Source organism: Peromyscus maniculatus, chromosome 5 (assembly GCF_049852395.1).
Source record: "Peromyscus maniculatus bairdii isolate BWxNUB_F1_BW_parent chromosome 5, HU_Pman_BW_mat_3.1, whole genome shotgun sequence".
Classification (NCBI taxonomy): domain Eukaryota; kingdom Metazoa; phylum Chordata; class Mammalia; order Rodentia; family Cricetidae; genus Peromyscus; species Peromyscus maniculatus.
The window spans coordinates 109,057,164-109,074,190 of NC_134856.1; the positions used below are offsets into that span (position 1 = coordinate 109,057,164).

Consider the following 17,027-nt stretch of genomic DNA (forward strand, 5'->3'; position numbering starts at 1 on the left):
ACTGTCTCACTTGTCCAGAGGGCCTAGTCCAACACCCTGGAGGCTCCTCAGCCATTGGTCTACCAGTTCATGTATTACCACTAGTTTGGCCAGTTGTCTCTGCACCAGCTTTGATATTTTTTGACTCTAGGAACTTTTAAATTTTCCTCTCTGATTTCTTCTGTGACATGCTAAACAGTAAATCCTTCAGTCTCCATGTATTTGTGTAGATTATGCTGTTTTCTTGATATTAATTTCTTATTTTGTTGTACTATGATCTGAGAAGATACCAGAGGTTATTTTGATTCTTCTGGATTTGATAAAGACCTGACACTGATTTTGAATATGTTCAATTATAGATTTAGTTTTTGCTGTGGAATGTTCTGTATGGCAAATGTGTTAATAAATAAAACACCGATTGGCCAATTGCCAGACAGGAAGTATAGGTGCGACTAACAGAGAGGAAAATTGAGGGAACAGGAAGGGAAGGCAGAGACTGCCTACAGCTGCCACCAGGGCAAGTTAGATGTAAGGTACCAGTAAGCCATGGGCCACGTGGCAAAGTATAGATTAATAGAAATGGGCTGAATATGAGTAAGAGCTAGACAATGATATGCCTGAGCTAATGGCCAAACAGTTTAAATAATACAAGTGTCTGTATGTTTATTTTATAAGTGGGCCAAGGGATGGCCATTGCTTGGTGGGACCCGGAAAGAAAACTCTCAAGCTACAAAAGGCGTCCAATGGGTTGGCAAGAGTTGCCACTAAAACCTTAAAAAAAGATTCTAAAACAGAGCTAAAAACAGCTTCCTAGTTGTCTCTCTCAAGTTGGCGGGTTCCTGGCTTGTGCATTTGACTGGCACTATGGCGGGAATGAAGCGTCTGCTAGCAGCACATTATGCTGTGTGATAGATTTAGTCTTTACTAGTATTAAAAAAAGAGGTTTCTGGGCTACATGCAGCTTTGATAGAAGCACAGACCCACTATTTCTGAGAGTTGATGGCTCCCAGAGCTGGCAGAAAAAGTACCACTGCCATCTTAGGAAGCTGAAGTGGACGGAGTCAACAGCCACAGCCCCATTTCAGTCTTAGAATGCTACAGTTTAAAGCAACAGGTTCACAATAAGACAGATTCAGATAAAATAGTTTACAATGTATGTAAAAATGTACGTAGGCTTAAAAGAGAGAGAAAAAGGAATATATACAGTTATGTAAACAAATAGATAGTTTTTAAAAATAAAGTCTTTAAAGAGACAGTAAAACTAATATAAAAAATAAGCCATGTAAAGATGGCTATCACACAGAGAATCTGGATTATGTTCTCTTTGATATTTGTAACTGAAGAAAAACAGTTGATATGAAAAGCTGTTGAGTTATGCCACAATGTAAATTTTAAAGGTACCTTGACTTCAAAATTTGGATATAAAGATATGTGGCTTTGGAAAAGAGGCTCTGCTTTTGTTTCCACGGAAATCCAGATACTATGGATTTGTTCCAGATTGAAATACATCAGGTTTGACCAGCCAAGACCCCCTGAAAGGTCTCTGATGACACCATGGCCCAGATGATCCAACATCCAGAACTGTTTCAAGGCAACTGGCTCAGACAATACAGCCTCACGGACTACTCCATAACCCTAAAATTTTGTTTGTGTTCCCATAAGATACAGCATTCTCCTCCAGCAGGAAGTAGTAAGAGATGTTATGCCCAAATTCCCAAATATACCAAGCTGCTTGGGAGATGGAATTGGCTCACTCCCCCCTCTAAACCCAGGCATATTGCTAAAAGTTTAAGAGATTCTTTTGTCCCAAATCGGAAGAGCCCTCTGGTGTGGGACAGAGAAAAAACAGTATTTTTTAATTAAAATAGGTTGATTATAAATGCGATCTCTTTCTAAAAAAGAAAAGGGGATATGACATAGATATATAGGATATAGAGATGATAGGATAAAAGGGTAGATTAATGAACCTACTTTTAAAGAGCAACAACTTGTTTAAAATGTTTTACATTGGTATAGATTTTAGTTTATTGATACAAGTTAAACTTAATTTTGTTATACTGTATATATATATTTCTATTCTCATTTGAGGTATTATGTTTATGTAACTCATTTAGATTGTAGTGCATAATTAAAAATACAGATTAATAATTAGTCTTCTATGATAGACAAACTTATATCATGTTAGTTAAATTTTCTAGATATACATAGATATAGTTCAGATAGACAGGTAATCTTCAAAAACTTCAAAGACCTACAGAATATGGCATTTAAAATATTTTTAAAATTTAGACTTTCTGGACAATGAGAGATGTTTGTTCCTGGCAGCATGACATATCAAATTGACACAGGACTAAGCTCCTCCTCTTGTATTAAGTCTGGGTAAGGCAACCCAGTATGAAGAATAGGTTCCCAAAACCAACCTAAGTGTCAAGGACAGGCCCTACTCTCATTGCTAGGAGTTCCATAAGTAGACGAAGCTATACAACTGACACACATATGTAGAGGACCCAGGTCAACCCCATACAGGCCCCCTAGCTGTCAGTACAGTGTTTGTGAGCTCCTATGAGCCCAGGCTAGTTGTATCTGTGGGTTTTCTTGTGATGACCTTGACCCCCCTGGCTCATATAATCGTTGTTCCCTCTCTTCAACATGATGAGTGATGTCCTTTTGTAAGCTGTGAATATGTGTTGCTTTTATTGGTTGATTAATAAAGCTGCTTTGGCCAATGACAGGGCAGAATATAGCTAGGCAGGAAAGCCAAACTGAATACAGGGAGAAAAAAGAAAAGGAGAGAAATTATGTATTATATTACAACCTCAGAAAATATCTGAAAAAAATCACAAAATTATAAACCAACTTTCCTGATGAGCACAGGGGCACATAATTTTAATACAATATGTGTACACATAATTTAACATACAGTAAAATGATTGTTGACCATGGTTAAGGAATTTTCATGCTAGGGATATAAAGATCATGCATAAAATCTAAATCTATTAGGTATGATAGTAGGTAAAGACAAAGGGACAGAAATGACATTACCATCTTGATAGAGGTGCAGAAGCCCTTCTATATGTCAATATCCCTTCAGGATAAACACCCTCATAAAACTTGGAAAAATGAACAGACTCAATAGAATTAAGGCTAAATATAAGAAATGTAAAGCCACCATTATTCTAGATGGGATTTTTTTTTTATTTCAAGGTTATCCATTCTGCTACTTCTACTCTTATTCACTGTTTTGCTTGAAGTCTTTACTAGGAGTGTAAAACAAGAGATTACAGTAAGGGGGAAGTAAGAAAGGAAGAAAGCATTCTAATTACCACTATTGCAGATTCCATGATTCTATAATTCAAGAACACAAAAGATACCACCAGAACATTATTACAGTTCAGACAACAGTTTGAGAAAGTAAAAAGATGTATGGAATAAAACCTCAGTAGGTTTTCTATGTGCCAAAAATAACTTTCACCAGAAAATGTCAGAAAAAAAAAACTCTACTCACACTGCCTTCCAAAGATGAAACAACATACTTATAAAGAAACATGACAGGTCTAAATTCCTCTATATTGAGAACTTTAAAACCAGGAAGGAGTATGTTGAAGGAGACCCTCCAAGATGTATAGAACTCCTACACTAGGTAAATGACAGAATTAATATTGTGAGCATGAACATATTACCAAAAAATATAGATTCAAATAGTATCCTCCAAAATATCAGTGACATTTTCCCTACTATTGGAAAATACAATCTTAATATTTATATGGAATTATTCAGGATCTTGATGGCCAAGTTAACCTGACAGACCTGATTAATACTATATGAATATCATACCTAGTTTCAATTTAAATTATAATAATATCAAAATATAGCAAGATTCTTAATACCCACATATGTCAGGAAATTAGTGAGGGGCCATGGGTATGGAGGGTTTTGAAATTAAGGAAAATAGAATGCAGTGGCATAATGATTTAAAGTGGAATAATGGAACAGGAAAGGTTCAATTGGGGTGAATGATGGGAGGGCATTATAGAATATGGTATATGTTGAGGAGTAAATAACATCAAAGATATTTCAAAAAGTCATATTGAACCCTACTATGCAAACTTTCACATGTGTGTATATAAGTATATAAATTTCCATATATACATTTATAAAAATGGTTAGAATGGAGTTACCCTAAAAGGGGATGACAGCGTTCCTACTGGATACCACAGGACAACAAATCAAAAGCCCAGTGCCAAAAATATATTGTGTTTTTGGAGTTGTTAGCCAGTGAGGTCCCATAGATTGTGAACTGAAAAGGCTATTACCAGTGTACTTGGTTATTCTTGTGAACTTGATGGTAAAACTCTACTTCTGAGAAGAACATATAGTGGAGTCACAGAGGAGAAATCAAGCTATGATATTGACCTGGAAACTTCATCACTACTGGCTAGTGTTCATAGTGCTGGAAAGTGCTATGCATGTTACAAGAGAAGAAAAACAGTTATCAGGCATAGTCAGGCATGAAGCTGGTGAGTTATAATAACAGCCTGTCTGGGAATATTTGTCCATTGGTACAATAATAGCATGAATGTCATAGAGTAACTGACCACCTTTCTTGTTGGATATAAACAATACTCTGCAAACAGAACCTGTATCTGGTAGTTATAATAGTTATCAAGGCCCCAAACTTGTGGCTAGACAGGATGTAGTTCTAGGGAAAAACTTTCTTGTATTGTTTTGATAATGGAACATAGGATTAAACTGTTGCATTCTCAGATTTGTACCTCTCTCAGCCCTCATTAGAGAAGTCTATTTTGTGTACAGTAAATGGCAATCAACAGAGAGACCTACAGCTGCAGGTATAGAAATTAAGTGACTTTTGGGTGTTCAGCTCTAAATGGTGCATCTGTAATAACACCTCCATCCCCTAAGGCTCAGTGGTCAATTTGGAAGAGGGGTAGAAAGACTCTAAAAAAACCGAGGCATTGGATTACTGGAAGAAAATGGTATTTTCAGCACACAATAGTGTTCTTGCAGACATAAACTCACAATGGTTGTGACAGAATGAGAAATACTAATAAAATCTCAAGACGACCAAAACCATGGCATGGAAATATGAGGTGGGCATGGACATATTCTTTCAATGTGTAGCTCTTGGTAGGATTAATGTGCCTTAGTAGGCACCATAAAATTAAATACATGGGCAACACTAGTGGAACTCTCAGGTTTTTTGTTTGTTTGTTTCTTTGTTTAAAGAAGGACACAAAGTTGGGTATATATGGAACGGCAGTGGATCTGGGAGGAAATGGTGACTGAATATAATCAAAACAAAATGTATGAACTTCTAAAAAAAACTAACAAAAAATATTTTAATTGAGCACTGGTTAGTTATCAATTCCTTGATGATATTCATACTAACACACACACACACACACACACACACACACACACACACATCAAAATTTTAACTTTTCTCAAATTGCCTTCACCAGAAACTTTGAGCTCTTCTTAAATAAGAGTGAGGAAATGAGTATTATCTTTTTCCTGGTTTTAGAAGAAATGTTATCACTTTCTCCCCATTTACTTTAATGTTCACTGTTCACTTGCCATGCATTGCTTTTATTATTTTTAAGCATATTCCCTGTTTACCTAGGTTCCTGGATTTTTATTAGGATGAGCTATTGAACATTTCCTGAAGCCCATAACTTTCTTTTGAGATATTCATGTGATTTGTGACTTTTTATCTATTTGCTAACTGTATTATATTATTTGTTCCCTTCTGTTGAACAATCATTGTGTATTTACAATGACAATCACTTGATCATAGTCAATGATCATTTTACTGTGTTCTTTCATTCACTTCAGAAGGAATTTTATTTTCAGGCTATAAGCCTTTTTGTTTTTTATATCAGAGCCATGCTGATTTGGTAGAATGAGTTTTATAGTGTTCCCCAACTTTGTAATTTTATGGAAGAGTTAAAGGATCATTAGTGTTACCTCTGCTTCAGTATTTGGTAGACTCCAGCAATATACTAGAATCTAGTAATATACTACGAGCTCTCTCTCTCTCTCTCTCTCTCTCTCTCTCTCTCTCTCTCTCTCTCTCTCTCTCTCTCTCTCTCTCTCTCTCCCTCTCTCTTTGTGTGTGTGTGTGTGTGCGTGTGTGCGTGCGTGTGTGCGTGCGTGTGTGTGTGTGTGTGTGTGTGTGTGTGTGTGTGTGTGTGTGTATAAACTACTTGTTTGAGCAACCATTAAGAGCAGATCTACTAGGTCTGGGCTGTCTTTGGGCAAAAACTTCCTCTTTGATTTATCTGTCCTTTGTTCTAATCTTATGTTCTGAAGTCTCTTGGATTTATTCCTTCACAAACTAGTGGCCCACCAATGCCCCAGAGTTTCCCATATCCATTATTTCTTTGCTTTTTTGCCCTTTGAACTATCTACATTTCTTTGATTTTAGAGTGGTATGAAGATAGTTGCATATGTTCCTGGTTTTTTTCTTTTTCTACTAGTCCCCAATTCCACAACCTAACAAGCCAGATCATGATTTTTGTTTTTATTTATGAGTTTAGACATAGACTATTCTTGGGACAGATTGTTCTACTTTCCTACTGCCTCATGGAAGAAATACAAAGTTTCAAAATTCATGTGCATCATGCTCTAGAATGTAATGATTATCCTCACTATGTATTTCTCCATTGTCACCATGTAGTAATATATGCAGCATAAAATAATAAGTGATGTCAAATATGTGATTAAAATAGCATACATTACTCATTGATATCTTATAGTGTTACATAGTCACAAAAATTGTAGCTTCTTTTGTTGATTATCTGGGATATGCATGCATTATAGATTGTAGATTAATTGAAACATATTTGGTGTTTCTCTTTTATCTAAAGGTAATCTATCATACCATCAAAATCATATCTCATGGTCAACCAAATGAATAAATTGGCTGCAAAAGTGAACAAAAATACCCTAAACCATGAAGTACAAATGAAGGCAGTTTTCTCACATAGTGAAGGAAGAAAGAGCAGAGACAGGAAGGACCATCGCATTTGGCACAGCTCTTCTACAGATAAAGACACTGATTATACTGAGTTGTTTAAGTGTGTGTTTTAGGAAACAAGTAGTGCACCCCAAGAGATGCATTTCCTACTTCTAAACAATATATTCTGAGCCATAATTAGAAATAAGTCTTTGCTATTGTGTCATAAGTCACTAATGGCATATTTTTTCTGTCTTCTAATTTCTAAGTCAAAAAATTCAAAGGAATGCAAAATCCAGTTCAGGAAGGGGAAGAAACATTGTATAGGATCTTTTCACCTCTGCCTTCAACCACTTGAGGGTGATGGAGAAGTACTAAAAAATGTCAGTGTGAACTAAAGTTGATATAAGCCTAGAAAAAAAACTGTTCTACCCAGTATGAATCAAACATCTGGAATTTGTGTAAGATAATGCTTAGGAGACAAAAATTCAGAGGAAAATGGTTGAAGACAGTTGGAGAGAAATTGAGAGCCATTTCTTGCTTGTGTTCTAACACACTTCTGATTACTGAAAAATTTCACAGTACTTACAGACAATGCAAATACATCCTACCTGTATTCTGTTAGTATACTTCTAAAAGTCCGATAAAGATGACTTGGCGTTCAAAATGAAATAGCCATATTTATGCTTTTTGATTGATTTTAGGGACTGTGTAACAGTCACATTATTTTTTGATTCTAATAATTTTACATATATAACAATATTCTCAGAGTCTGAAGTAAGATGTATAATGTATTAGTTAGGTGCTTAACTTGTGTTGTTTCTGAAATATTTTGATTTTGTATAAAATCACCAAAAGAAAAAAGACTTTAGAACTTCCAAGTAGTTTTTATTTTTAAAGTAGAGAGGGGAAAGTTCCAAGGGAGTTTTGCATTATTGTCTTATCAAGGGGCATCTCAGAAATAGATGGTATAAATTTGCTGTTAGCAGTTGTTTTCATGGATGATTCGGTACTTGAGGACCTCAAGAAAAGTCTTTATTCTGTGGGAATCTTTGAGCATGCAGCGGAACAGGTTGTAAAAGGTAAAACAGCGAACATCTTCATTGCTTGACTGCAAGGCTGTCCGCCCAGACCAGGCAGGGTAGCTCTCATTAGCTTTTTCTCCAATCTGAACATAATCATCAAAGGGATAGTCATACAAGTATTAATTAATTTTTAGTATTTTAGATGCTTATTCATTCTAAATATAGATTTGTGAAAGTACTCACACCATCAAAATTATAAAATAGACACAGATTTTCATGGAAATTTCACTGAATCCCTAATGAATACATTTTCTGGCACATGTGAAATTACTAATGCAATGTTTCTTCCAGGAGTTGATAGATGGACAGCCAGCAAGTGGCTACTTAATTTTTGACACAGGTTACAAAGGGACAATGGAAGAACTAACTTAAGTTTTATTATTGAACAAACTGTGTGCCATCAGCGTAGACTCAGTCTTGTTTTTTTTCTACTTCATGGTACTTGACATTAAACCAATTTCCCTTCTGATTTTCAACCTAATTAGTTCTCCAAATAATGTGTGTCCAATAGAGCCCAGAACAAATAATAACTGCTCTGGACGGTCCAAGAGGCAGTATTCAAAGGATGACTATGCTAGATATGCTAAGGTAGTTAGGTATCTGTCTTTTTACCCAGGAAAGATACTACAAAGTGAGAAAAATCTGGTTTCTTCTGATACCCCTGGGTAAGAGACTCTGAGAAAACCATACTTGAGAGGTGTGGTGTTGCTGGTATCCCTCTTAACTATAAGGCTATAACAGATATGAATGCCTACATTTTCTGTTTTCAAGGTTTTGCTTTTTTTATTTTTGAAATAATATAATTACACCATTTCTCCCTTCCTTTCCTCCTTCCAAATCCTCTCATATACTATTCATGTTATTTTTTAAATTCATGGAATCTTCCTTAATTATTGTTACACACATATACCTATATGTACTTACGTATGTATTCCTACATATAACCTGATCAGTCTGTGTAATGTTACTCATATTATGTTTTCAGGGCTGACTGTTTGGTATTGGAAAACTAACTGATGGACTTTTCCTTGGCAGAGCCTATTTCTCCTACTCTCAACATTCCTTACTTGCCTGCAGTTCTTTGTGTAGGAGTGAGGCCTCACAGACCTTCCCCTGTAGCCCTGACCACTTTGGTATGTTCATTGGGGTTGCCCTTGTTCGTCTCATGTTTAGGAAGTCATGTTGGTGAACCTCTATGAATGAAGCTTCTGACATTCCTAGGAGACACATTCTTACACAAACTCCCTATTCCTATGATTCTTAAATCTTTCCTCCTCACCTTCTGCAATGTTCCCTGAGCCTTAGATGTGTGAATATTTTGCAGATGTATACATTGGAATTGGACTTCACAATTCTTCATTTTGACTAGTTGTGGTTTTCTGTAAGTCTACATGAACTACATTGCTTTTTAATTATTTTTTGCAAAGTAAAACATTTAAAAATATATTAGTCATTACAAAGAACACCTTATGTAATTATGAAGAAAACAAAGAACTGCCAACAGACTGCTTACCTTGCTGAGTATTATTTTAATTCCCTCCGTGAGGTCTTCAATTTTTACCTTCATCTGTCTGGTTTTATAGAGAACAGAATATGGATCGCCTTGCATGATAGATATTTCATTCACAAGATGATGCAGAGGGTCGGCCCAGGAATACAGTAGTTTGTATACCAATTGCAGTAGTACTTCTGGCTAAGTAACCATAATTTAACAATAGTGTTAGAATAAATGAAATGTAATAAATTTCTGTAGCTGCTTATATTATTTTATAGATGATGTATTTGTATATGTAAAATATGTAGCCATTGACATTTGTTATGAAATTTTGTTGAAGATTACACTCAGAACTGTCATCAGAGTGCTCTATGAAGTTTCTAGCAAAATAATCCCTCTCAATAAATGAGTTTTGTTGCTCAAACTCCCACTGTTAATGTTTCCTTTATTTTTCTTCATTTATATCATAATTGTTTAAATGAGAATTGTAGATGTACATTAAGTAAAACATGTAGGATGGATTGTACTGTGTGGATGTGTAGGGATATATAGTAATGTTCAACTCCACCCTGAGATCAGTTATGGCAAGAAATCATATATAAGAGATGATGACAATTGTAAATTGGAGCTGATGTAATATATTGACTTGTCATCATACAAAAAGGATGATTTTAACCTGAGGAATAAAGTACAGTGTTCATTGGACTCTTTTCTCAGGTGGTTTTCAGTTACAAAAGAAAAGTAGAACAACCAGTTAGGAATTAACACTTAGCAAAAGAAAAAGGAGCAGAACCAGGAACTACTTAACATTGAGAAATGAACAGATCAGTATCTGCTGTGCCGCCAATTTGGGGTTCATCAGTAACTGTGAGAAATACAACTGTTGAATTGTATTTTGCCTTCATTACATTAACGAATATTCAACCATGAATGTTAATATCAATTGAAACTTTCCTACAGACTAATAAGTACAAGCCCAAGGATTCACAGTGGTAAGAGGATCTTCTCCATGTAAAATTATGGATCATCTAAAATACCACTTAGCATATTTCACTTATAATTTATTAACCATGCAGTATGATTTCTTTATTGCTCATATGATAACCATTGCAGTACCTTTGATTGACTCCACTATGTGTAGAAATGCTATATTCCTTCAGTTGTTCTGGTAAAGAAATAAAAAATAGTTAAACACTTACATTGCTTTTTAGAACTTGCTCCTTGTTTACTGGAGTTTCAAAAAAATCAGTGGGGCAGATGTCAGGGACCCTATCATTATACCTCTTGCCGTGGGCATACTGTTTATCCTGGAAATTATGAAATATTAAATAAGTTAGAGATTAAAAATTATATGAATGAGTCATTGACCAAATTCTGTTGCATTTGATAGATATTTAATTTAAACTCAACAGAAGATAATTGATACCTAGTAATGTAAACCTAGCCAACTATTTGTGGATGGAGATGTCATAGAACCTACTACTGCTGGTTCCTAAAAAACATATTCTGTAACTGTATTCTAAATAAATATCCTTCTACCCACAGATAAGATTAATCTCACCCCTCACCAAAGAAGGTTTTTCTTGAAATAGATGGAGACAATTACAGTGATATACAACTGGTCAAATTCAGAGAATGAGTAACTTTGAGGTTCCCAACCCCAACTAATATATCTTTAATGCAATTCTTAAACCTAAACTCAGAGAAACTCTCAAAGGGGGAGTGGGGTAGAAAGCTTGTAAAAGTCAGAGTTTCAGGAAATGTGCTGATAGATAGCTTCCCTTAGACATGACAGGTAAAGTGAACCCATGAATTTTCAACAATATGACTGACTAAACAAGACCACCATAGTAATAATACTGATTGACTTGTTAATGTAAACAGGAGAAATTCCACATAGTTCTATTCTTAGATGAAGAGCTACAGGGGTTTCATGGCTGCTGAGAGAGGGCAAATCAATTGATTCCTGGGATAAATGACCACATAGGTTGTCTAACACTAGGTAGTCAGTCAAATATGCAAAGGAAAATATGAACATATATATGCATACACATACATACATACATACATATATACATATATATTTAACAGCAATAATATGAAGGAAGGACATTGCCCTATCTCTACACCAGAACTACACATGAATTCGAATTGTTTAAAAATAATTTAACGTACCAGGTGGTGGTGGCGCATGCCTTTAATCTCAGCACTCAGGAGGCAGAGCCAGGCCTGTGAGTTCGAGGCTAGCCTGAGATCCAGGACAGACACTAAAACTACACTGAGAAACCCTGTCTCAAAAATAAAAAAAAAAAAAATGAGCTGGGCGGTGGTGACGCACGCCTTTAATCCCAGCACTCGGGAGGCTGAGCCAGGCGGATCTCTGTGAGTTCGAGGCCAGCCTGGGCTACCAAGTGAGCTTCAGGAAAGGCACAAAGCTACGCAGAGAAACCCTGTCTCGAAAAACCAAAAATAAAATAAAATAAAATAAAATAAAATAAAATAAATAAATAAATAAATAAATAAAATGATTTAATGCATTTGCATATTTATAAAGAAAAAAATTGAAAACTTCTCCTAGTGATAACTTATGTCTGTGTAGTCTACTGTTTGCAGCCCCATGGAAAGCAATCCTCCTTTATTGGTTATCTATATTACCCAAAGTAATGAACACCAGTGGGAAGCCAAACTGCTAAATCAGGGGTTCTCAATCTATGAGTCTCAACCCCTTCATGGGTCCCATATCAGATATCTTGTATATCAGATATTAAAATTGCAATTCATAGCCGGGCGGTGGTGGCGCACGCCTTTAATCCCAGCACTCGGGAGGCAGAGGCAGGCGGATCTCTGTGAGTTCGAGGCCAGCCTGGGCTACCAAGTGAGTTCCAGGAAAGGCGCAAAGCTACACAGAGAAACGCTGTCTCAAAAAAAAAAAATGCAATTCATAATAGTAGCAAAATTACAGTTGTGAAGGAGTAATGCAATAATTTTATGGTTTGGGGTCAGCACCACATGCAGAACTATATTAAAGGGTTGAAGCATTAGGAAGGTTGAGAACTACTGCACTAAATAAAGGAATAAAAAAATTACACCTTTTTCTTAGCCATACATTTCATGACTTTATGTCACAGGTGTAAATTAAAGTTCAAAAATAGAGAAAAATATTTCATGTAGGGAAATATCTGACATTTCTTGAGAATGTCCTTTTCTCCTGTTAAAGAGTTTAGTAACTGCTGATTGCTTCTCCCTGTGATGGTATATTGTTTGAAATTTGGGTCATTATGCTTCCAACTTTAGTCTATTCTACATCCCAACTAGGCCCATTTTTGAAAGAAACCATAAGTCAGAGAGGTACTTACAAATTCAGTGAATATTTCTCCAGCTTGCATATGGATAATATTAGACACAAAGGCAGCCAATTTAACTAGTCTCTCTAAGGACTTCTGGGTATCCAGATCCCTCTTGATACAGGTAGGTGCAGAGGCTGCATTCTCCCACAAGAGCAGGTTGGACACTAGGAACAGGAGTAGTGTCCTTGCTAAAGGAGAAGAGAAGCCACTCTGAGATCTCTTTCTCTGAGGTTGTCAGCAATCACCCTGTCAATGGAAGCCTTACCTCAGTGGCATCTTTTACACAGTTTGGTAGTTTTAGATGTGCTGAGTAATAAACGTCTGCCACTGTACAAATTTAGTTAAGTAAATACATTTGCACAGATTTCTATTTTGAAATGTGACTAAGATAATGAATTTTTAGTGTTATTTACAGACATGTTTCTGTTTTTTCCTAATATTTGGAGCTTGACATAAATCAAATCAGGATGATCTAATCATATTTTTCTGATCATCTAAGGTCTTGCAGATTTCTCTTCATTTTGAGTAATAAGACAATTAAAAATTTGTTTCTCATAGTTGTCTAATACTAGCATATTTGACCCTAATCTGACAAAGGCAACATGCATAGGTTTGCTTTATCGTCTTTATTTGTGAAAAATACATTATTTTCCCTTTTTATTAACATTGAGGATGAAGAGAATGTTGTCATAAACATGATGCCACTGCCTGAAATCGCAAACTCAACTGGAAAATGTCATGTATTTATTTCTTTTCAAAATGTTTCAGACATTTTCCTCTCAGTTTGATGTTTACAGTAAGCCTGTAAAAAAGCTTGGCAACATAGTTATAATGAAAACATAAATAATAAATAAACTGTATTTGTAGCTAGTGTGATTGTTTTAGTAGTCCCATTATTAGAAATTTTAGAAGGCAACACACACACACACTGAGGACTTTGCATCTTCTCTAAGGCTTTGTGTTGCCAAGGGTTGTTGTCATTACACATAAAGACCTACACATTGTCCTTGATGACATGCTACTTGCTCTAGAAATTTGATTTTATCTATTTTCTCTGCTCTGTAGAAAAGATGCCTTTAAATGTTTTTGCAATTATCAGTGTTGGTTTTGTCAGTTTCCTTTACATGGATCTTTTACATGAAGAACCACAGAACTGTAACACATCAATAGCTTACAACAGGGTGATACACCATGCACTTATCAAGTTAAAAGGCTATCTATTTTGATGGATACAAGTCTGAGACAAATTATGTTATAAAATATGACTCTTATGACTATATATTTCCTATATTTCAATAGAAACTTTGTTAATGTTAGTGGTAATGTCCAACACAACCTTAGAAAATTGGTAGGGGGAATTCACAGAAAACATCTACACCCAAATACTTATAAAATGTCTAAATATATCAAAAAGTTGTATAAAATAAAAATAACAATTTTATATACAAAGTAAAGATATTGTCAAATAATTCATATTATTATATATTTTCAAAATATGCATGCTTTCCTAAATTTATTTTACGAGTGATATGCATATATATATATATATATTAAAATATGTATTCCACCCATTCATCAACTGAAGAATTTTCACTATTTAAGAAGAAAGGGAGAAGACTCATATTTTGTTTTTCTACTTCAAAAAATCAAGTTCATAGTTGTTACCAATTCATTTTTCTTGACATATTATTAAAAAAAATAGAAGCAAGTTAGTATTAGTGTGAGGTTTTACATCATTATTTTACTTGAACCTAATTGTCAAGGTTCTTTAGTACCCACATGTGCTATGCTTGTCTACATTCCTCTCCCGAAGTAACAATTTGGTTACACTCATTCAAGGCAAAGAACTCACAGTCAAGACTCTGGAGTCAGAATATGTCACTTTTTTCTTTCCTAAGATATTATTAATTCGACTCATAGAATCTACTGTTCTCATTTCATCTTAATGTCTCCTAATCTGCAATTTTCACTTTCTGAGATGAATCATTTCCTGTTTTGGATATATCTTTTTTATGTAGTATTCTAACAAACCCCTGGTTTCTAATTCTTAGACACAGGTAATGCCCCCACACACACTTTGTACATCATGTTAAGACAAGAAAAAGTGTCTCGGTTGTTTGGCTCGAACTGTTTAGGGGGCACCCAGGCAGGGGGATCGGGATCTGTCCCTGGTGCATGCTTAGGCTTCTGGGAATCCAGTGCCTGTGGTGTGTCGCCTTGCGCAGCCTTGGTGCAGTGGGAAGGAGCTTGGACCTGCCTAGGCTCAGTGTGCCAGGCTCTGCTGACTCCCTATTGGAGACCTTGATTTGGGGGATGTGGGAAATGTGGGGAATGTGGGGTGGCTTGGGAGAGAGGGCCAGGGGGTAGTAGGAGGGAGGAGGGGTATCTGTAGGTGGTATATGGAGTTAGTAGAAAATTTCTTAATAGAGAAAAATGAAAAAAAGAAAACATGTCTCTAGACATAGCTACATGTCTCTATGCTAAGATGACTCCCCTCTGAAACCCACTAATCCCAGAATGTATTTTCTTTCTAAAGCAATGACCATAAAGTGTATCTAAAGTCTATTTTGCTTTGCTTTTCCTGGTTTGGTATGAACAAATAACAAATTATCCCAGATAGGGCATCAATTATAGCAATAAATAAACTGCCCAATAACATAATGTTTAAGCATCTATAGAGGAACTCAAATGAGGAGTTACTTACAGGAAAATGTTTCAGTCAAAGAGAATGACATCTCTGAGAAGTCACACCACAGCTTGTCTGCCAGCTCAGGAAATCTGCAACACTGTAGTCCTTCCTTCTGTTAGTTTTCCACCTCCTATATAGCAGAGCAGATCTTGCTAGAGGGCAGAAGGAAGTAACACCTGAAATCCAAATCAGGATCCCATGACCTTTCTCTGTTAGGGTCAGGGAGAGCAACCCAGTATTCGTGACCACAGACATAAGTGCATTTCCAGTGTTTATCTATTTCCAGGTTATTACTAGTGTCCAAGATATGTTGCACATAGACACAGCCATCTCTGGTTCATAAATAATGATGCGTTTTTTATACTCAAATGGAAATAGCTATCACCCATACTTACATTTTTTCTTCAGGTTCTTGTATATTCCCATTACTTCATCTGCAATATTCCCTAAACTACCCAGACATAGTAATAGTATTTATTCTGAACAGTTTATGCTTTGCAAGTCTTTATTCATATTCATGGTATACTGTACAGAGTTTTACTTGGCAGACAGATAAAGGGTGTAACAGGTAAATACAGTTTAGAAGGCAACTGGTAGAAACATCATATCTATTGAACCAAACAACTGCAGAGGTCATCTTGTTGTACTACTACCTCCTTAGACACAAATTTTTAAGCTAGATAATACAAAACATGGGTTCTATGATGCTAAGATGGTCTTAAATCCAATGAGAAAGTGTTTTGATGACATTATAGCAGTTCTACCACTATTGACCCAGTGGTTACATCTTACTTGGCTGAGTGTTCCATTATCATTTTATTGTGCATATCTCACATTGACACTTTTTCTAGTAAGTAGTATGGTTCATGTGGCATGATGAAGGTTGCTTAGTCCTATGGAAATGCACACTCATTTTCAGCCTAATTTCTTCATAACATGCAGCATGGATATTTCATATCAGCAATAAGTTCTTACCATTTAGTTCTGGCATGCACCAAAGTCATTGACAATGCCACTATGGTTTTGAGTCCAAGGAGTCTACCCCATTCAATAACTCAATGGAAGTTATCCAGTCTGGTCTCGAGATTTTTCAACATCCTAATGGGCATCAGTGATATCTATTTCTACCATTAATTTTTCCTTCTTGCACATTCTCAGCTGGTATGAATACTATTCTCTTAGATTGTTTTCCAGATACAAATGACATTAGGTATTACCATTGTGAATGAGTTCCCTATAAATGGTCAGAAGAGCATTTGAAGGTCCACTGCTTATGTTGGCATTGGAATTAAGCATGTAAGGCAATGGTTCTCAACCTGTATATTATGATACCTTTGGGGGTTTAATGACCCTTTCTCAGGGGTTCCATATCCTGCCTGTCAGATATGTGATTCATAACAGTAGCAAAGTTACAGTTATGAAGTAGCAACAAAAATAGTTTCATGGCTGGGGGTCA

At 35.8% G+C, this 17,027-nt stretch overlaps 1 protein-coding gene across 1 annotated transcript; it reads right to left on the minus strand.

Annotated features, from left to right (window-relative positions):
* Positions 1–7,822: 7,822 nt before the first annotated feature.
* Positions 7,823–15,703, minus strand: LOC102910294 (prolactin-2B1-like). The gene is made up of 5 exons (XM_076573098.1): positions 15,587–15,703; positions 12,892–13,070; positions 10,735–10,842; positions 9,554–9,733; positions 7,823–8,123 (listed from the first exon to the last, which is right to left on the minus strand). Exons 1-5 carry the CDS (start codon positions 15,615–15,617, stop codon positions 7,938–7,940), a joined length of 684 nt encoding a protein of 227 aa, XP_076429213.1. The 5' UTR covers positions 15,618–15,703; the 3' UTR covers positions 7,823–7,937.
* Between the last annotated feature and the right edge of the window lie 1,324 nt (positions 15,704–17,027).

Excerpts from the sequence above, each read along its gene's own strand:
- LOC102910294 (XM_076573098.1), bottom strand. The coding sequence starts at position 15,617 with ATGTCATTCTCTTTGACTGAAACATTTTCCT. Across the intron at positions 13,071-15,586 it reads TTTGACTGAAACATTTTCCT|CAAGGACACTACTCCTGTTC; the intron begins GTAAGTAACTCC and ends CTTCTCCTTTAG. Across the intron at positions 9,734-10,734 it reads AGCAAGTTCTAAAAAGCAAT|CCAGAAGTACTACTGCAATT; the intron begins GTAAGTGTTTAA and ends ATGGTTACTTAG.